The 20,600-nt window shown below is 43.4% G+C and overlaps 2 protein-coding genes across 21 annotated transcripts in view; one reads left to right on the top strand and one right to left on the bottom strand.

The window, feature by feature from the left end:
- Positions 1–20,600, top strand: part of CAPN3 (calpain 3) — a 135,934-nt gene that overhangs the window by 49,785 nt on the left and 65,549 nt on the right. For 15 of the 19 annotated variants that reach the window (XR_014836611.1, XR_014836615.1, XR_014836617.1 and 12 more), the window contains 8 exons: positions 575–652; positions 1,007–1,064; positions 1,170–1,234; positions 1,707–1,775; positions 1,864–1,942; positions 2,146–2,262; positions 2,513–2,571; positions 2,968–3,606. The exons of 1 other annotated variant lie outside the window; for it this stretch is intronic. Coding sequence is in view for 8 of the 18 variants with exons in the window: in XM_005659706.4 (XP_005659763.1) it covers positions 575–652; positions 1,007–1,064; positions 1,170–1,234; positions 1,707–1,775; positions 1,864–1,942; positions 2,146–2,262; positions 2,513–2,571; positions 2,968–2,994 (552 nt within the window). In the remaining 10 variants the exon portion in view is untranslated. Of the gene's footprint in view, positions 1–574; positions 653–1,006; positions 1,065–1,169; positions 1,430–1,686; positions 1,776–1,863; positions 1,943–2,145; positions 2,263–2,512; positions 2,728–2,967; positions 3,607–20,600 lie in introns of those variants that run through there. 3 more of the 19 variants (XR_014836605.1, NM_214171.2, XM_085010080.1) reach the window with 3 other exon arrangements.
- The window catches only part of ZNF106 (zinc finger protein 106), a 62,261-nt gene continuing 49,104 nt past the window's right edge, over positions 7,444–20,600 (bottom strand). For both annotated transcript variants that reach the window (XM_005659708.4, XM_021097187.2), the window contains 10 exons: positions 19,516–19,661; positions 18,356–18,490; positions 16,620–16,736; positions 13,586–13,777; positions 13,057–13,119; positions 12,248–12,367; positions 11,383–11,454; positions 10,296–10,367; positions 8,692–8,838; positions 7,444–8,034 (listed from right to left, as the gene is read on the bottom strand). In XM_005659708.4, the coding sequence (XP_005659765.1) occupies positions 7,978–8,034; positions 8,692–8,838; positions 10,296–10,367; positions 11,383–11,454; positions 12,248–12,367; positions 13,057–13,119; positions 13,586–13,777; positions 16,620–16,736; positions 18,356–18,490; positions 19,516–19,661 (1,121 nt within the window). In that variant the 3' untranslated portion in view covers positions 7,444–7,977. The remainder of the gene's footprint in view (positions 8,035–8,691; positions 8,839–10,295; positions 10,368–11,382; positions 11,455–12,247; positions 12,368–13,056; positions 13,120–13,585; positions 13,778–16,619; positions 16,737–18,355; positions 18,491–19,515; positions 19,662–20,600) is intronic.

Genomic DNA, 20,600 nt, shown 5'->3' with positions numbered 1-20,600 from the left:
CAGGGGAGGGTGTTAGACTGGAGTGGAGAGAAGGGGTCATATAAAGCTTAATGGAGGTGAGGCTAAGAGGTGAAAGTCCACAGATAGATCCAGGGACATTATCCTGTAGTGCCCATGCAACAGAGTGGGGGTCCTCTGACGATGTGGTCTTGAGGACAGAGGCGGCTGGAGGTGTCAGAATGGTCTGGCCCCCTTTGTCCTGCTGGGGCTGGTTTGGTTGGGATGGTCAGGCTCAGAACAGTGGAGAAGGTACCAGCTGGTGGGGATAGCTAATCGGGGGAGAGGACCAAGGGGGCTATCAACATGTTTGCACAGCTAATGTACCTCCTCTGGCTGGGACGTCTGAGCTGGGGAGGTATGGAGTGAAAGGTCATTGGGGCCTGGATGAGTCTCACTCCAGATCATCTGGTTCAGCTAAGAAAGAAGAGCATGTGCCCTGTCCTCAGCTCCTGCTGCCGCCTAAGGCTGTTTTAGGCATTCTGATTCCTTTGGCCCAGAAGGAACTTTCCTCTTGGGTCTGTCTAATCTCCATGGTCCCCCCTTCGCCAACCAGTTTTCCTTTGTCCTTCCATAGCCAGAGCCCAGCAACACTGACCAGGAAAGTGAGGAACAGCAGCAATTCCGGAACATTTTCAGGCAGATAGCAGGCGATGTGAGTACCTCCAGCCCTAACTCTCCTAGACACTCCTTTCCTTGATTAACAGCTTGATTTGCCAGTTATCTCACTACTGGTCAGCAGAGCTCATTCTGGCTTTTGGTGGAAACAGAAATCAAGTCCACAAATCAAGTCCTTGAGCTTTAGACCAACACCTCCACTGGGTGGCTCTGAGCTGCCCACTGCAGTTGAGACAGCTGAGGGTGCAGTGTCTTCCTCAGAAGAACCCCCACTTCCCCATGACAGAAGAGCCTTGACAGGGACAAACCCCAGAGCGCAGGCATGTTCTGCAAAGCCTGTGCTCCATCAGCTGCTATATTCTCAAACCCTCTCTTTTCCCTTCCTCCTCAGGACATGGAGATCTGTGCAGATGAGCTCAAGAATGTCCTTAACAGAGTGGTGAACAAACGTGAGTGGTTCACACTCTGGGGCTGTGGCGGAGGGGGGGGGCAGCAGCAGGGCAGTATGTGTCATTATCTTAATGTGGCTCCTTGCTCTTCTCCACGCCCCCCAGATAAGGACCTGAAGACTGAAGGGTTCACATTGGAGTCCTGCCGTAGCATGATTGCTCTCATGGATGTATCCTTCCCACCATTCCCTCCCCAGCCCTCTCATCAGCCCCTGTGCAGCCTCTGGGGGCTAGAGCAACAATAATGGGGATGCCCAGCCAAGCTGAGGGGTTCAAATTCGTGTCTGAGGAAAGATTTAAGGAGACCCTAAGTCAGAATGTCCTAGCTGCTGGTCTGAACGGGGCCATTGGAAGAGGCAGGGTTGGTAAGAACACTGGCCCCTGCTCTTACCTCAGGCCTGGGGTTCTGCTTAGGACTCTGCACAACAAAAGTTGTCCTTAGGAGAACTCCCTGGGTTACAGCCTAGGGAGGCCCGGTGGGGGTGGGGGGGTTGTTAAAATACCAGGATGGGGTGGTCAGTGGGAAATCCTGGGCAAAGCCCTCCTATGGGGCTACCTTCCTGGCAGAGCCCCCGAGAAAGCCCTCTCCCAAGACATGAGGATTTTGCTATGTGCCCTGTAGCCCTGACCTCCTTCCTCCAGACAGACGGCTCTGGAAGACTGAACCTGCAAGAGTTCCACCACCTCTGGAAGAAGATTAAATCCTGGCAGGTGGGATGAGAGAACGAAGATGGGAGTGGGGAAGGGACCGACGCAGAGATTCAGGGTGTGATCTCTGTTCTCAAATTTCTATTGCCAGAAAATTTTCAAGCATTATGACACCGACCAATCCGGCACCATCAACAGCTATGAGATGCGAAATGCAGTCAATGACGCAGGTGCGGGGAAGAGGGAGGTGGCCAGAGTGCGAGCTGGTGGGAGCAGGAATGGGAGGGGGACTGGGGCCCCACTAGAGAGAGGACCGAGAAAAGCTTCTCGTTTTCCTCTCCCAGGCCCCACAGAGTGACCAGGGGACAGGGAAGAGAGCAAGTAGGCCTGAGGACTCCAAGCCTACTTCCTCCTCCCTGTGTCTCACCCACAGGCTTCCACCTCAACAACCAGCTCTATGACATCATCACCATGCGGTACGCAGACAAGTACATGAACATCGACTTTGACAGTTTTATCTGCTGCTTCGTCAGGCTGGAGGGCATGTTCAGTAAGTGGACAGCTACCCTTCTGCTCTCCTGTGCCCCTCCTGCAGCGGCAGCTGTGGCAGCGGGCATCTCTGCCTGATCACCTTCCAGTCTGCTCTGGGATGGCGAAGGGAGGGTTACTGGTGATACCCTGCCTGGCTGACTGCTGTGCTGGAGGACAGCACTCAGCCCCTGGTCCTCTTAGGACAACGTAGAGTGGGTGGAGTGGGAGTGGGCCTGTAACTGGCCTCTGGCCTGTGTTCTTCCACACAGGAGCTTTTAATGCCTTTGACAAGGATGGAGATGGTATCATCAAACTCAATGTTCTAGAGGTAAGGCCTAATAGAGGCAGTACACTCCCCCTGCACCTTAAAATTTGAGGTGGAGGAGTCCATGAAGACTGGACCCCTGTGTGCTGCTCACTTCCCAACAGTGGAGGAGGGATGGAGTGGGAAAAGAACACAAAGGAAGCTCAGGTCAGCAGGGTGTGGCTTGTAGGGAACATGTACCAGGGGAAGGCTCCAATGAGGCCTCAGTTCCTAAAATGACTTTATGCAGGAAACCATTTACCTTCTAGGAAAGATCCGGGGAAGGATGCAGTAATCTGCTGCTTCTCAGAGAATTGTCCCGTGTTGCCAAACTGGGGCTGTCCCTTCCCTCCATCCTGTTAGACCCCTAGGGCTGGACTCTCATTCCTTGCCTTCTGAGCCTGGGACTTCCTCTTTCAGTGGCTGCAGCTCACCATGTATGCCTGAACCAGCCAAGCTGGCCTCATCCAGGGCCAGGCAGAATCGCTCAGGATTTCAGTGTCACCCAACAGAGCTAGAGCCCTTACCTCCAAGGACACGGCAGCTGCACCCCCAGCAGACCTTCAGGCGCCTCATCGGTCTTGTTCTTCCTCTACTCACTGCCCTGTCAGTCTCAGGGCATCTCTCATCTTGTCATGCCCAGCCTGGCCCTTTAGTTAAGGAATGGAAGGAGGGAGAACAACTGTCCCTCCACCACCTGGACACAAGGGTCTCTGTCTGCCTCAGTGAGCCAGAACCTGGTGAGAACTTTGCTCGGAGTGGCCTCAGCTCCAAAGCCAATGCTCCCCTAAGCTTGCCCTAGGCTGTTCGCAGAAGCATTTGCCAATGGCACTCAGCACTTCCTGGTGCTGGACCCCTCTATCACTTCTGCGGTCTCCCACCCCTGGGACAGTAACCCAGTAAGCACTTGGTTCTTCTGCCTGATTGTTTCAGGATGAGCCTGCTCTGCAGTAAACTAGCTCGGGGCAGAGGGCTGGACACAGTGGGTTACCTGACTCATAAGTTTGGCTGTATTCTAAAAAAAAGGTGATCTAAATAAAGGCACACGTATGGGTGGTTTGTCTGTGTTTTGTTTTCTCATATTTGGACACCAGCCATAGCAGGGCTGAGCAGCTCCAATCTTACCCATCAGGTAAGAGCCCTAGTTTCAGAATACACCAATGGAAAATACACACATACACAAATAAATCCTGAACCCCACTTTAATCATGCCTTTTGCTACCTCTTGAGCACAGGAAGTACTCGAATACTTTCCAAGATACATGAGGAAAGGAAAAGGAATAGCTGTTGGTGTCTAGAACATCAAGACAAAATGGATCACCTGTAACTAGAGAGGCCAGTTACCTGAGTATAACGGAACAGAGATAAAGTTTTTAATCCTCGTTCCTCCACTAATATGACCTTGAAAAAATCCTTAAATGTAGCTGTTTGCCAAGCTTATGTGGACCATGGTCTATGGTTTTATCTATAGTCACCTTGCATTTTCCACCCAGTTTCCTTGTTCTCTAGACCAACACGGTGAAGAAGGGTTTGGCTATAAATATGCAGATAAGGTAACAAAAATAAACAATTAGTAAAAGTACTTTATTTTCCTCTTATATTTGCTTCATAGCTTGCTTTACAAAGTTAGGAAGTTCACAGCTTTATACCAAAATGTAAGAAGGCTAAGCTATTTGCTTATAAACATTTTTGCAGTCAAGTATCATCTAATTTTATTATTCTAACCCAAATTCAGTTAAGAATTAAAAAAGAAAAAACAAATGAACAAAAAAAAAAAAAAAAAAAAAACCCTTATCAGACACCAAGGGTGCTGGAACAGCTCTAGGGCATATATTTCTCTTACGCAGGAGAAAGATCTTTAACAGCCTTTCCTCCTTGACTCCCTCCTCTCCCAATTCAGGTGGGCTACTCTTTGAATTTAGAGGAAATCTAGGAAATGTTAGTCACCATGTGACCCCACAGGGCCACATCTTGGGGGGTGGACATGAGCTAAGAGGTTACTGTCTGATGAGTAGGAGGTTTGGTTGACATCAGGATTTCCCACCCACTTGGATCTGGAACTCAGTATAACCCAAATCACCTCTACCACTGCTTCTATGCCTAACCATTACACAGCTTCTCTGAAATCCTGAGGATCCTGATGATTGGGGCAGGGTTAAAAATCACTATTTTAACAATTTGGCAGACATGGCCTTCTTAACAGTTTTAGGGGCTCTCCTTTAGGCAAGAGGAACACAATTTAAAAGTCAAAATTTCTAAGTATAAAAATTGCAGTTATTTGAGCAGACCAGAGGGTATGTGCTGTTTAAATCCCACTTCACAATATACTATGATTTCCCCTCCAGTGAATTCTCTTCCATAAAATATACCAGACCACTCTGCTAAGTGTTGTACACCTACTCCCACCAAATCATCCACATACCTAGTCACTAAGTTGTCCACTGTATAGTCTACCAAAAAGAAAAAAAAAAACCCTTTGTTAGGCAAACAATCATTGAAACAGCAATAATGCTGCCTATAAATTATAGGTATGTCAGGAGCTAAATACTCAACTGCTAACTCTTCTGAAGTGGGGGGAAAAAACTCCCCGTTAAAGCAGAAGTGTAGTAACAATAATATTCTCTCCAATTCAAGTAACGGCAAGTCAAGATACTTCTTTGTTTGCATTGTGTTTAACTGCTTGCTTGATACCAAGTAGAGTAGTATGCCAACATTTTGAGCCTGATTAAAAACTTCAGGATAAAACTTGAAGTGACTGATAGTTCATCAGAACAAACTGCTATTAAAACACAAGCATATGGAGTTCCATTATGGCCCAGCAGGAAGGAATCCAACTAGTAACCATGAGGTTGCAGGATCCATCCCTGGCCTCGCTCAGTGGATTAAGGATCTGGCGTTGCCATGAGCTGTGTTGTAGGTCACAGACACAACTCAGATCCCACAATGATGCGGCTGTGGCTTAGGCCAGCAGCTGCAGCTCCAATTTGACCCCTAACCTGGGATCCTCCATATGCCTCAGGTGTGGCCACAAAAAAAAAATAACAAAAAACCACGAGCATATGCACACAAAGGGATTTATGCTATGGTTATCTTGGCTTTGGCTGCTAGAAGTAGATACAAGTAATTAAAAATAACATTCTAAAAATGGCCTCCAATTCCTTATGACTTGCACTTTGTCAGGTCATGTAACAGTTCCTTCTTTAGTTAAGTACTAAATACCAGAGCCAACACCGGTGTGTACACGTACAAGGAGCCTCCATAACTGCACACACAAAGGCAGATAGACTGTGCACGATACTATCAAAATTAGGCTCAAATCAGTTTTTACTAACAGTCTGTTCATACCTTCAAGGGTTCCCCATGACTGCCTAACACCTCACATACCCGATTCCTGCTGTACAAAGGCTCCATCGCGCTCATCTTCTCAGATATGTCCTTAGGCAGGACAGAAGGGGACCTATGCAACAGAGCACGCAAGCCCTTCTCAGCACACTGCCCAGCCAACATGGAAATGCAGGTTCTCTATAGCCCAAAGGACAGAAGTTGAAGAATAAATCCAAATCTACTTTCCCAGGAATCACCATTCCCAAACCCACAGAACACCTTAGCTTCTCTGGTCACCTGAACAGGAAACAGTGTGAGAGATGGGAAAAGCTGCTTGCTCTCAGAAAGAAATAGCACAAATAAACTTTATGCAACCGGATCTTTTCTGTCCTCTCTCAAGCATCACATCACGCAAGTCTCAAGAATGTAGTCAACACACGGGATCTCCTATTCAGAAAAAACAGAAGTAGACACCCTGTAGGGCCACTCCTTATCTAGATGTAGCTCCTAGATTCACTTTTAACATTTTTTTTTTTTTTTTTTTTGGATCCAGTAAGAAACACTGAAGCCTTTCCTGGAAAAAAAGAACACCTCTTAGTCTTGCACACAATTCCAGGGGATTTGCACACCCCTGAAACCTGTCTACAAGGTGAAGTCGCCTTGCCTAGTGAAGACACGTGAGTGGAAGTATGTGTGCTAACAGAGGTGGAGAGAAACCTGATGCTCTGTAATCCCAGGAAAGAGTAGAGGTCATGTTTGAAGCTTGGTATGCGATGAAGCTGGGCTCTTTTCCCTTTTCTTCTCTTTCTCTGTAGAATCTTTCAGTTTTGAATCTAGAAACAAAAGGCTGGAAAGCACCACCTCAATGGCTTCTCAAGAGTCCAGAGAAAATCCCAAAACAAAGCCACCTCACGAAAGCTTTGTTCATCTGGCTGCTCTCAATGGACAGGCAGGGTCTTTCCCTTCACCCGACTCCACTCCCCTTCCTTTCCAGCTGGCGGGAAGGTGAAGTCAAGACACTGGTCTTTAAGACGCCTGCTTGAGGCCTTAAAAATGTATTCAGATGCTTTATTCTGACTCTCCCACTGGGTACTATGGGTGGGTAGAAAGCACCCTGTGAGCCCAGAGGAAGTATCTGACAGCTGCCATCAATCTAGGCACAGTCAGAGAGTAGGGGAGAGAGGGGTCAGCAATAAAGCAAACTAAAAGCTTCCAAACCCACAGCCTGCCGGGAGAGTCAGAAACTGGAAAGAGAGATAAAGGCTATACCTCCAGTTTGAACAGCCTGCCAATGCCTGCTGTGAGTGTCCACATCTAACAGTGAGACTTCCAAGTAGACACGAGGCTGGTGTACTGCACTGAACGGAGCACTCTAGCAAAACTTGCAGAGGTTTAATAGGAAGTACCGTAGGTAAGGACTTGTCATTATGTGATTTGTTGTCTGAGTTCCTAAAATATAATCAGCAGAGCAGTTACTCCAGCTGTTAAAAATCTACTGTGTGTCCCTTTAGCATTTAAAGCCAGCACTGCCCATCTGCAAAGTAAAAGAATACTGAAACGCACTGCACATAATTGTTAGGAAAGGAATCTATTTGCTTCCAATTTAAAAACCCAGTTGTTACAATTAACTGACTGTAATAAAGGACAAACCAAAATTGATCCTAAAAATCTAGCATTTGAGCACATTTATACTTTAAAAAATCTGACTATAGGTTTAAACCATCATAAGAACACAAACTAAAAATCACAAACTGAAATCAACAAAATATACGTTATGATTAGGGTCAAATTGGGTAACCAATTAAGATGTGTTTCTTTAATAAACATCTGGAGAACACTAGTAGCATCAATTATTATATGCCACACTGTCCCAGAGGAGTATGGTTCCTTAAAAACCTGTTTAAATCTGACAAACCTCCAGCAAGAACTTAAAAGTATAACCTATCATCCCATAGAGCTGCCCAGACTTATGCTAGGTGGTAAGCCTGGCTAGTAACCACTTTCTCTTCCCCTCTTTCACTGAGGAAGGGAAGACACTGGCCTATGTAAGGGGCCAATGTGAAATTACTTCAACTAAAGACTTCCCAACATGGGAGGCAAAAAACTTCATGAATCAATTTTGCTGTCATCCTCAGCATGCCGTTCAATGTGTCCTGCAGCATCCTAGGAATAAAGGGAAAAGGGCCCATGAGAGAGAGAAAGGTAGCAGGACAAGAGAAAGCCAAAGCCAAGGACAGCTTCATGGGTACATGCTATGATCCATATATGCAAGGCAGTGAGGACCTAGCACTTTCCTAATTCACATGGAACTATGCCCTTAAAGATGAGTTCTTGTCTTAACACAAGAGCAGTGTAACAAACCTCTGGGTTCAGTTACAGGATTGGAAACATGTGAAAACATTCTTTTTAGGCTCTTTTCAAAAACTACTGAGGAGTTCCCATGGTGGCACTGTGGTAACTAACCCGAGTGGTATCCATGAAGATGCAGGTTTGATCCCTGGCCTCGTTCAGTGGGTGAAAGATCTGGCATTGCCATGAGCTGTGGCGTAGGTCACAGATGCAGCTTGGATCCCAAGTTGCTGTAGCTGTGGTGTAGGCTGGCAGCTGCAGCTCTAATTAGGCCCCTGGCCCGGAACTTCCATATGCTGCAAGTGCGGCCCTTAAGAGACCAAGAAAAAAGGGAGGGAGGGAGGGAGGGAGCGAGAGCCTTGTATCTCTCTGTTCACTACAATCCTGTTTCTAATAAGGCAAAAAAGATTTATTGAACTCTGCTCTGGGCAGTCATATGATCCCAGACTGACCCCAAAGCCAATGATGTACCTGTTTGGATCCTTTCCTAGCAGTAAAAAAAGCATCACAGTTCTTCCAGCGACATTTCAGAGTCTGAAAGTTTGGATTTGTATGGTCAGTCAGCAAGTGTTGTTTTAAATGGTCTATAACACCAAATATCAGAGCACAACCATGCCACTGGAAAGAAAAAGAATGAAAGGGTATGTTATAAAGAGCACAGGAAACATGCAATGAAAACAGCCCTCATATGTATCTCATAAGCCCCTAATCCTTTTTTTTTTCCCCCCCAAAGTGGCTTGATGTGGAATCTCAGGTCCCAGACCAGGACTGAACTGAGGCTGCAGAAGTGCCAGGCCTTAACCACTAGACCACCAGGGAACTCCAACAACATCTATTCTTTATTCTTGGCTAGAAAATTCAACAAAGTCAGAGGCAACCAAATTAATTATAAATATAATGAGAAACCTTGAAGAGACTGGGAAGTCTTTTGACACTTCAGCATTTTGAGAAGGTAAAGCACTAAGGCAAGCCATTACACCATGAGATAAGGAAACTATTACTGATAGCCAAGTTCCACATAATTCAATTTAAACCATACTTATCCTTGGAGTTCCCATCATGGCGCAGTGGTTAACGAACCCGACCAGTAGTAACCATGAGGTTTTGGGTTTGATCCCTGGCCTCACTCAGTGGGTTAAGGATCTGGTGTTGCCATGAGCTATGGTGTAGGTCACAGACTCGGCTTGAATCTGGCGTTGCTGTGGCTCTGGTGTAGGCTAGCAGCTACAGCTCTGATTTGACCCCTAGCCTGAGATTCTCCATATGCCACAGGTGCAGCCCTAAAAAGACAAAAAAAAAAAAAAAAACAAAAACATACTTATCCTTATCTTTCCATCATAAAATGAGTTTCTTAGTCCATTTATTTAAAAAAAGCAAAGCGGAGTTCCCGTCATGGTGCAGTGGTTAACGAATCCGACTAGGAACCATGAGGTTGCAGGTTCGATCCCTGGCCTTGCTCAGTGGGTTAACAATCCGGCGTTGCCGTGAGCTGTGATGTAGATTGCAGACGAGGCTCGGATCCTGCGTTGCTGTGGCTCTGGCGTAGGCTGGTGGCCACAGCTCCGATTAGACCCCTAGTCTGGGAACCTCCATATGCCGAGGGAGCGGCCAAAGAAATAGCAAAAAGACAAAAAATAAATAAAAAAAGCAAAGAGCTGGAGTTCCTGTTGTGGCTCAGTGGAAACAAATCTGACTAGTATACATGAGGACGCAGGTTCGATCCCTGGCCTCACTCAGTGGGTTAAGGATCCAGCATTGCTGTGAGCTGTGGTGTAGGTTGCAGATGTGGTTCAGATATAGTGTTGCTGTGGCTGTGGTGTAGGCCCGCAGCTGTAGCTCCAATTCAACCCCTAGCCTGGGAACCTCCATTTGCCATAGGTGTGGCACTAAAAAGCAAAAAAAAATTTTTAATTTTTAAAAAATAAAAATAAAAAAATAAGCTTATTTGTCCTACATGGAAGGCAAAAGCAGACACTCAATACAAAAAGGATAAACTGATGATAATGGAGATCTATAAGATGGCCTAAGGTTGAGCAATATCTAAGTCTAGTGGCAAGAACAGTTTCACTTCTTACCCAGCAGCGGTAATTCTGCATCAGATTCAGCCTCACGGCCTGAATACTGCCGTCATAACAGCCAGTATAAATCTAGAGAAAAAGGTTTATCACATCAGACCAAAGCTACAGAACACAAAACAACACACACACACAAAAATCCTCAAAATAATAGTCAAAGCTACCAGTCAGTAGCTGCCACAACATGAAAAAATAAACCTAAACCCAAAGCAGCCCCAGAGTACCACAATAGGGAGGTATCTTCTAGCTCTTCAGTCTGGCATTTGAAACTGTGCTCCTTAGAGTATCACTCTGGGGACTGCAGCTGAGAGCAGCAGTGGGGCTTAGGGGCATGGGCTTATACTTTAACTGGTGAAGCTCTGGCTTCTAATGGGCATTACATATTGGGCATCCATATTTCAATGGAACAAAAGGTTCACGTGCTTAAAGTCTGAAAAACATCCACTTCGGTTCAACTTCAAAATTTAAAAATAAAATAAACCAAGGATTAGCAGGGTGAATGAGTTAGCTTCTACTTTTAGGTCTGCTAAAATTATGCCACACTGCCCAAATCTCCTGATTCAATTCCAGTGTACTGCTCAGATCATAATGTACTGCTCTGAAAAATGCATTACTCCATTTCTTTAAAATATCTTAAATTTACCTTCTATTTAATGGTATTATATTTTTACTGCAATTGTCTTAGATCTTAATAAAAAATGAAATACTCAACAGCCTTACTAGGTTACTTCTCAGTATTAAAATACCAAGAGATAACCCTGCTGTATAGCAATGGGAACTATATCTAGTCACTTATGATGGAGCATGATAACATGAGAAAAAAGGATGTATACATGTATGTGTAGCTGGGTCACCTTTCTTTATAGTAGAAAATTGACAGAACACTGTAAACCAGCTATAATGGAAAAAATAAAAATCATTATAAAATAAAATATGGAGAGAAAGACATTCAATAATGAGGTATATCAAAAACGGGTGTCATTTTTGTGACAAGTGACAAGAATAAACACTTAACAGTTTGTAAAATTTTTAGCAAACACATTCAAAGATTCAAAGGCAAACATGTGACACAGAATATTATACTCACCATACTTTTATGGATGGTCATACACATAATCATGTCTTTGTGTCCTCCATAAACTTGCAATCGATCATGGGACTGAGGTGGAGGGGAAAAAAAAGAGAGAATTAAGGTTATGTATACTTTGTAGTTAATAAGCATAGTGCTTGAAGGCCTTTGACAGGTTTAAAATTACATCTGAGGTACCAGGCTGAAGCACCAGTAGCATATTAACAGAAACATAATTTAGCAGCAACCTTTCTAATAAATCCTCCTCTCTCAGGGAAGAGCTGGGAACTGGAAGAAATAAAACCAATGTCTGTTTCATGTCAAAATCTCAAACTTGAAATTGTACACAGGAGAACTAGACAGGTGTTGGAGACTACAGCTGCTCTCCAGAAATCATTAACTTTTTATTTCTTTTTTTAAGGGCCATACAGGCAGCATACGGAAGTTCCCAGGCTAGGGGTCCAATCAGAGTTCTAGCTGCAGAGCCTACACCACAGCCACAACAAAGCTGGATCTGAGCGGTGTCTGTGACCTAACACCACAGCTCACAGCAACACCAGATCCTTAACCCACTAAGCAAGGCCAGGGGTCAAACCCATGTCCTCATGGATACTAGTCGGGTTCATTAACTGCCTGAGCCACTATAGGAACTTCCAGAAATCATTTACAATTTGACATCTGTGAGCCTGACCAGGTATCTCAGAGCAGTGTTTCTGAAAGTGCTGTCCAAGCACCAGCTGCTTCAGAATTATCTAGAACACTTAATGCAGAATGCAGATTCCTGGATTCCACTCCAGTCTTTCTATTTAAGAAAAACCAAGACCATTTCCAAATAGACAATCTCCCCAAATCATTCAAGCAAAACACTGGATCTAAATTCTACCTGTAATTCATAGACACGAACAAATTTATCCAGGCAAGCCGTCACCATCACTTTTCCTAGGATATTCACCACAGTCACTGCATGATTGTGACCTTTATAGATCCGCACAAGCTCACCAGTCTGCATCAGAACAGAGGGAGAAGGCACTAGATTGATCTGAAAGATTCCTTCTGACTTTTGATATTTATGATTCTGTAAAAGTCGTAATTCTGAGACTACCTGTAGCTGTGCAAATTTTAACAGAGGAAGTACTCCGACAAGCATTGTTATATATACAAAATATATGCACTGTATTTTGATAGAGAACCTAGTGTCATAGAAAGAAGGGGCTACAGCTCCGTGTGTATGTATTTTATAGCTTTCTAAGTATTTTCACTTTTATCATTTCACAGGATCTGGACAACAAGTCCCTGAGGCTGGATCACCCCCAGGCTTACAGACCAGGGAACTAAGCTTCAAAAGTGGCCTCTATGACCTGAAGAGAGTCTCTTGGCTGTTTTCATTTGTGCTATTTTAAACTACCTATCATATCCACTCTCTTGAAGCCTCAGATGCTCAATTTATCTCATGTTCAAATGAGGCATTCAAACTAAACCTTATATAAACTTTGAATTTGTCTCCCACTAAGAACTATGATGAGGTCAGAATTTCTGTGGTGCTCAGTGTTATCCAAAAGCTTACTACGCACAGGGATTATTATTAAGTCTTTCACTAGAAAAAGGGCTCAATTTAAATTGCAAGAGGTCTGAAGAGTCCTTCGAGCTTTAACCACCATTCTATTAAAGATTTCTTTATGCAACACAACTTACATGAATGTTGTGGGCGTGGACTGACTGATCACTAGAACCACTGAACACAAGGTCATTCACCACCTTAAAGAAAAAAATTCAGGGAGTTAGAGTCAGTATAAGGTTCTGAGTTTCCTTCAATTTGCAATGCACATTGATAAGTTCTACTTTCCATGATGAGCAAGAATAAGTTAAGTTTCTCAGATAAATTTTTTGAATTGAAACTTCAGTCCTACCACTATGTACTCTGATGAACTGGCAAGGTGTTATTGGGTTTGTCACCTCTTCAGAATGATTACGAAGTAGCCTAGAAGGCATTAGAGTATATCTACATTCTACAATGAGATACACTTTTGTTTCTCAGTTAATATATTAAAAAAAAAATAATATGTCCCATTTTGATCCAGGCATAAAGAAAAGGACTGTAATCTCCTTGCACCTTTCAAGATGACTGTGCTCTACAAAAGGCATTAGACAACATGGGAAATTTCATTCAATCCTTTCTATTTGTGCCAGACAATGAACTCCTGTTCTCTTGCACTATACTTGCCTTCATGCAGAGAATGGTTTTGCTGTGGCCCTCCAGAGTTCTAAGGAGCAGTCCGTTCCGTGCATCGCGTACACTGATGGTACAATCATAAGACCCCACAACCAGCAGCTTTCGGGCCCCTTCCTGGGCTGTGGCAAGACAGCTGACAGCCCGAGGGCCATGGCATTCAAAGATTTCAAGTCGCTTGTTGTTCTGAAAATTAAGTTACTGTTATATGAAGTAAAAGCAATTTAACTGGAAAAACTCAACATCAACTAACCAAAATCACTACCTTTCTACAAACTCTAAACCCTAACACCCCTAGGTACTCACATCCACTCCCTATCCCTACCCCTCAGCCCCTGCCATTCCCATTCCAATTCTCTGTGCTCATGGTTTTTTTCTCCCTCATTCCAGTGGGGACAGTCTTACATTATAAACTCAATTCAACCTTCAATCCACACTATAATTAGAATTTGGTTCTCTTTTTATGTCCTCTCTCACTTCCCTGAAATTAATAATGAATGATGAAATTTTTTTCATATTTGAATATATTTTCTTTCCATGCCATAGACCTAAGAACTCTGTTTTTTGTCACCTAAAATTTATGCTTTCTCTTTGTCATGGTGTTTCAAAAATTCTATTGAGAACTTCTCAGACAGAGTTTCTCATTCTCCACCTTTCTGTTATTCTAACAGTCTTCTGATTTCTGGTTCTATGTCTATCTCTGACATCATTTAGTTAAACTACAGAATACAGAAGCCTTTATATCAGTCAGAGTGGCATGGCCACATCCTGAGTTCCCATTTCTTTACTTCAGATTTTAGACTTGCTTCCTTCATCCCTAAACCAGTCTTGTTCATAAAGGTACTTTAGGTGCATGCATGGGATAAAACTCCCAGGAGGAGTTCCCGTTGTGGTGCAGCAGAAACGAATCCAAGTAGGAACCATGAGGTTTCGGGTTTGACCCCTGGCCTTGCTCAGCAGGTTATGGATCCAGCGTTGCCGTGAGCTGTGATGTAGGTTGTAGATGCAGCTGGGATCCTGCACTGCTGTGGCTGCGGAGTAGGCCTACAGCTATAGCTCCAATTGGACCCCTAGCCTGGGAACCTCCATATACCATGAGTGTGGTCCTAAAAGAAAAAAAAAAAACAAAAAACCTCCCAGGAACTAAGCAAGAACAGCAGCTGGGAGCCTACAGAGCTGAGCATCAATTTCGACCATCTTGGGATGCTGGGGAGACGGACCAGTGGAGTTCAGGGCACAATGGTAGGTACACCCAAGTAAAGTCCTGGCCTACTGAGCCCTAGGAAGCACTGCATTTCAGGAGTATGGGTAAAACAGGAAAGGCCCAGCCCTAACAAGACTTCAAAATTCACATCTCTGCAGAACCTTTCAAATCTGTCTCGAAATTCACCTTCACTGGAGCTTTTCAACCATTTGAAGACCTTTTCAAAAAACAAAAAGACTACTCCCATTTGAATTTGTCATCATCTTGCCCCAAAAGTCTTGTTCTTAACTTCTATCTACCTTTGATTACATCAATCTCACAAAATATTAGAGAACTGGGTAATTATCAAGTTTCATCCTTTAAAAATACCTTAAACCTATTTTTTCATCTTCATTTCTATTGCCCTAACCAAATCTAATCTAGGCTTTAGCACTCTGCATTCGGAAAGCAAAAAGCTTCACTAATTACCCTTCTGTGATCTATTCATATCAAATGAACTGAGTAACTTGGTACTTGATTATATGTGCTATTTTCTTTTTACTTAATTTTAAGCTTCTTCTTCTTCTTTTTTTTTTTTTTTTTTTTTTTTTGGTCTTTTCTAGGGCCACACCTGCAGCATATGGAGGTTCCCAGGCTAGGGGTCTAATCGGAGCTATAGTCAATGTCAATGCCAGAGCCACAGCAACATAGGATCCCGAGCTGCATCTGTGACCTACACCACAGTTCACAGCAACGCTGGATCCCTGACCCACTGATCGAGGCCAGGGATCGAACCTGCAACCTGATGGTTCCTAGTCGGATTTGTTTACCACTGTGCCACAATGGAAACTCCAATTTTAAGCTTCTTAAAGGCAGAAATCATGATATATTTTCTTGCATTCCTTATAAGTAGGCCCAGCTAGCCAGTGGCAAGAGAGATAGTAGGTGCTCACTAAATGTATGAATGATAATATATAATTAGGCGTAACGTAGAAAACATTCTAACACACTGTTAAAAGATGACCAGAAGGCTTTGGGATAGAATACTACAGCAAACCAGTAACCAAACCTATCACTTCCACCTCCAATTACATCTTTTATTTATTCTCTTCTTGTCACCTTAGTCTAAATTCATGTCAGTTGCCATAGCAGAGCCTCCTAGTCTCCCTGCTTTTACTAATACCAGAATTTTCCAATCTGTTCATTCAGGGTGACTTTTGCTAAAATACAAATTGGATCATGTCTGTCATACTTTAAAGCTTACAAGTCTGACTACATTAATAAGGCATATAGGGCCATCAAGAACTGGCCCATATTCACTTCCTAAGCCTCATCCTGGGACCTAGCACTCGATAGTGCTCAATAAAGGTTTGCCCAACAAGTGGATTTGTCTTTGTCTTAGGAAAGAATAAGGCTCACAGGCATGAAGGCAAACTTTTGACTTAGTTCAGTTTATAGAACAGGCTACCCTCATGAAACCCTAAATCAGTTCCAAACCACTTCAATGTCATACTCAAAGGAATTTCAGCTCATTTTTCATGGCGTCATTTTTAAAATGAAATAGACTAGTTTAACCTATGACTCATTATCTGGCCCCAAATCATCAGGCTTGGTTTAATTTAGTAGAGTCACATTTTTGTCCTGGCACACTTGGGCCTGAGCAGACAGAATGCAGCATCTTGTTTCACTTACAACAGAAGATAAGTTTTTGAGGAGTGGCTCATTCTGTTGCTTTCTCATACACATACAAAAACAGGAAAATGTCTGCATTCTACTTCTTCCCACACACACTCACACTATTTTCAAGAGGCATGGAAATTCGGCCTTCTCTCCTCAGTCACTAACCTTTATGTTAAAGGTGACTACAGTGCCATTTGCCAGTCCTGCGTAGAGAATTCGCCACCTACTGTGGAGGCAGAGAACGCGGTCTTCCAGCTGTAACTGCTCCAAACACTCTCGTGTCTGATAAAAGTACACAACACCTGATCAGCAGAGGTTAAAGGCAAATAAAATGTAAAAAAATCTTCCTGAAAACTGAGTGTGAAATTATTTTTATGAGGACAAAAATGTAGCATCTTCTGTTGTAAAAGATTAGATTTTTTTCTGCTTTGAAATATGTGGCCAAAGACACTCAAGCTGTTGGTAATATAGTAAACAAATATAAGTTCTAATAATGTTACCCATGTTTCTAATTTGGAATGTGCAAATTCTTCAAAGGGCCCTAAGAACTGGGTTTTAGCTTCTTAACTAGCCAAGATAAAGTTAAAGATGCACCTGATAGAGTATTCTTGGTTCTAGTCTCACAGACATAGAGAGCAGACTTGTGGTTGTCAAGGGTAAGGTGAAGGGAGAGGGAGGAACTGGGAGTTTGGGGTTAACAGATGCAAACTAATACATTTAGAATGGATAAGCGATGAGGTCCTGCTGTATAGCACAAGGAACTATATCCAATCTCTTGGGATATAACATGATAGAAGACAGTACGGGAAAAAGAATGTACATATACATATGTATGACTGGGTCACTATGCTGTACAACAAAAATTGGTACAACACTGTATGGAGCTCTCCTGTTGCACAACAGCTTAAGGATCCTGTGTTGTCACTCAGTGGCTTGGGTCACTGCTGTGGTGAGGGTTCAATCCTTGGCCCAGAAACTTCCACATGCCACAGACGAAAGGAAGGGAGGGAAAGAGGAAGGAATTGGTACAACACTGTAAATCAATGATACTTTAATTAAAAAAATTAAAATTTTCTTTATTTTTGCAAGGTTTTTTTTTTTTCTTTTCTTTTTTTAGGGCTGCACCTGCAGCATATGGAAGTTCCCAGGCTAGGGGTCGAAAAGGAGCTGCATCTGCCAACCTACAACACAGCCACAGAAATGGCAGATCCAAGCTGCACCTGCAACCTACACTACAGCTCACGGCAATGCTGGATCCTTAACCCACTGAGCAAGGCCAGGGATCAAACCTGCATCCTCATGGTACTAGTCAGTTTCATTACCACCAAGCCACAAAGGGAACTCCTCTTCCTTTACTTCGTGTTCCTATTATCACACATAATCAATCTATATATGCTGAAACCTTAATGATTTAGTATTATAAATATAAGTTCGGCATCAAATAATTAAGTCTTTTAAAGTTAAGTATTCATATTATTCACCTATGTGTTTTTATGCAAACAATTTTCTCTTATTTTTCCCAACACATTCAGAAAATTCTGTCTCAGAGGAAATATCTACATCTAGGGCTTCAGGTTTAAAACACTTAAACATTTCTTTTTCTATCTAGTATTAATTTTGGCATATGATGTGAAAATAAAAATCACGAGTAATATTTGTTGAAAAGATCAAGGGAGATACATCATTAATAGGAGTAAGTGAAAAGATAATGGTGGAGAGAGACAGAAAATGTGGTTTACATCTAAGCCTCATTTCTACCAAGGTTATACAAGTGTACTGAAATAGGCTGACAAGCAAGTAAGTGAGCAGACTGAAGCATCTGTCTGTGTCTCCACTCTATAGAGTAAATACAGTCAAAGCACTTCAAGATTATTACTTTCAATTTCTCTGGATCCACTCACCTTAACATTATAGCAGCGAATAGTGTGATCACTAGAACCAGTATAAAGGGTGGCACTCTTCCCAGAGGTCTGAGTAACCAAGAGGCAGTTCACTTTGGAGGTATGGCCCTCAAAGACACCAATGCACTTCCGACTCTAAAGTCAAGCACACATCAGATCATTACTTGTGGATACAGATGGATAACAACACACTTCCTCAAAAAAAAAAAAAAAAAAAGTGCTGAGCCAAATAGGCACTGTTGCATTGTTGTATCCTCAGAATCTAGGATAGTGCCTGGTATCAAAAGATGTTCAGTAAATACCTGTTTACTGAATGTCCCGCAAATAGTCACTATACCTGCAAATCTATGTTAGCTGAGCCACACCAAAAAAATATCTAGGGCAATTCACCATAAGACAAATCAGAATTTTAATTAATGCCTGGGGCGGAGTTTCCATCATGGCGAATCCGACTAGGAACCATGAGGTTGCAGGTTCGATCCCTGGCCTTGCTCAGTGGGTTAAGGATCCGGCATTGCCGTGAGCTGTGGTGTAGGTTGCAGACACAGCTCGGATCCCACATTGCTGTGCCTCTTGGCACAGCTCTTGCCAACGCAGGATCCTTAGCCCACTGAGCAAGGGCAGGGATGGAACCCGCAACCTCATGGTTCCTAGTCGGATTCGTTAACCACTGAGCCACAATGGGAACTCCAAAAATGCCTCTTCTTATACATCCCCAATATTCATTCTATTCCTCCTTTGCTATATAGCAGCTATATGACTGACCTTGGCACCAACTCCAGGGCTGGGACCTGACTATCCCCAAGCCTACTGTTATAATTCCATCTCCTTTTGCCAAGTAACTCTTCAGGAAGGAAAACACAGGACCATATTTTGGTGGTGGGAAAGCCATGAAACTCCAATGGCTCCTGACATCTATCTGTGAGCAGGAGGAGAACTCACTTTAGGAAGTAGTGATACCAGAGAAGGCAGAATGGAAAGAAAGAAAGAAATTAAGTCCCCAGTAACCCCACTGAATCACTGGATCAACTGTATCTAAAGTTAGTCTAAAGCCCATTCCATCTCTCAACAGCAAATAAATTTCTATTTAAGAGAGAGCAGGGTAGAGTTTCTGAAACCTGCAACTAAGCAAAAACATTCAAAGTGATCTATCAACTTACCACCAGATTATAAACACGGACAGTTTTATCTGCTGAACAGGTATACAGTAAATTTCCAAATATCTGAATTGCATTTACTGCAGCCTGGTGCCCCTCAAAGCTCCCTTCTGTGGGTTCATCATCCTCTCCTGGCTCTGAGGATATTTCTAAAAAACAAGAATATGTTTCAGAGATGCGTCTGCTTGTGTCTCAAAGATATAAAAAATTAAAACCATCTTGCCATTCTCAATGAAATTGGTGGATATACAGGGTATTATGCTAAGTGAAATATGTCAGACAAAGACAAATACTGCATGATCTCACTTATATGAGGAGTATAAAAAACAAAATAAACAAAGCAGAAATAGACTCACAGAAACAGATAACAAAGAGATGGTCACCATAGAGAGAGGTGGAGGTTTGGGCAAAATATGCCAAGGGGGTTTGGGCAAAATATATGATTTTCAGTTATATAATAAATAAATCACAGGGGTATGATACATAGTATAAGGAAGATAGTCAAAAATAAGTAATAACTTTGGGAGTTCCCACCGTGGCTCAGTGGCTAATGGAACTAACTAGCATCCACAAAGATGCAGGTTGGATCCCTGGTCTTGCTCAGTGGGTTAAGTATCCAGCATTGCCGTGAGCAGTGGAGGTCACAGAAGAGGCTTGGATCTCGTGTTGCTGTGGCTGTGGTATAGGTTGGCAGCTGAAGCTCCTATTTGACCCCTAGCCTAGGAACTTCCATATGCTGTGGGTGTGGCCTTGAAAAGGGAAGAGAGAAGTAGAGAGAGAGGGAGAGAGGGAGGGAAGGAGGAAGGGAAAGAAAGACAGTAAGGAAGAGAGAAAGAGAGGGAGGGAGGAAGGAAGGAAGAGTTCCTTCTCAACACAACCCTCCCCTCCCCAGAGCCAACCAAAGCTTAATGTAGTTCCCTTGGGAATTCCCATCGTGCCTCAGCAGTTAATGAGCCCCACTAGCATCCATGAGGATGCGGGTTCGATCCCTGGCCTTGCTCAGTGGGTTAAGGATCTGGCATTGCCATGAGCTGTGGTGTAGGTTGAAGATGTAGCTCGGATCCCAAGTTGCTTTGGCTATGGTGTAG

Source organism: Sus scrofa, chromosome 1, assembly GCF_054392235.1.
Source record: "Sus scrofa isolate SSC_HxYL_T2T_F1_AM1 chromosome 1, Sscrofa_HxYL_maternal_Yorkshire_Landrace_v2.0, whole genome shotgun sequence".
Taxonomy (NCBI): domain Eukaryota; kingdom Metazoa; phylum Chordata; class Mammalia; order Artiodactyla; family Suidae; genus Sus; species Sus scrofa.
The sequence above is the reverse complement of the archived record's forward strand: the minus strand, read 5'-3'. Positions and strand labels throughout refer to the sequence as shown.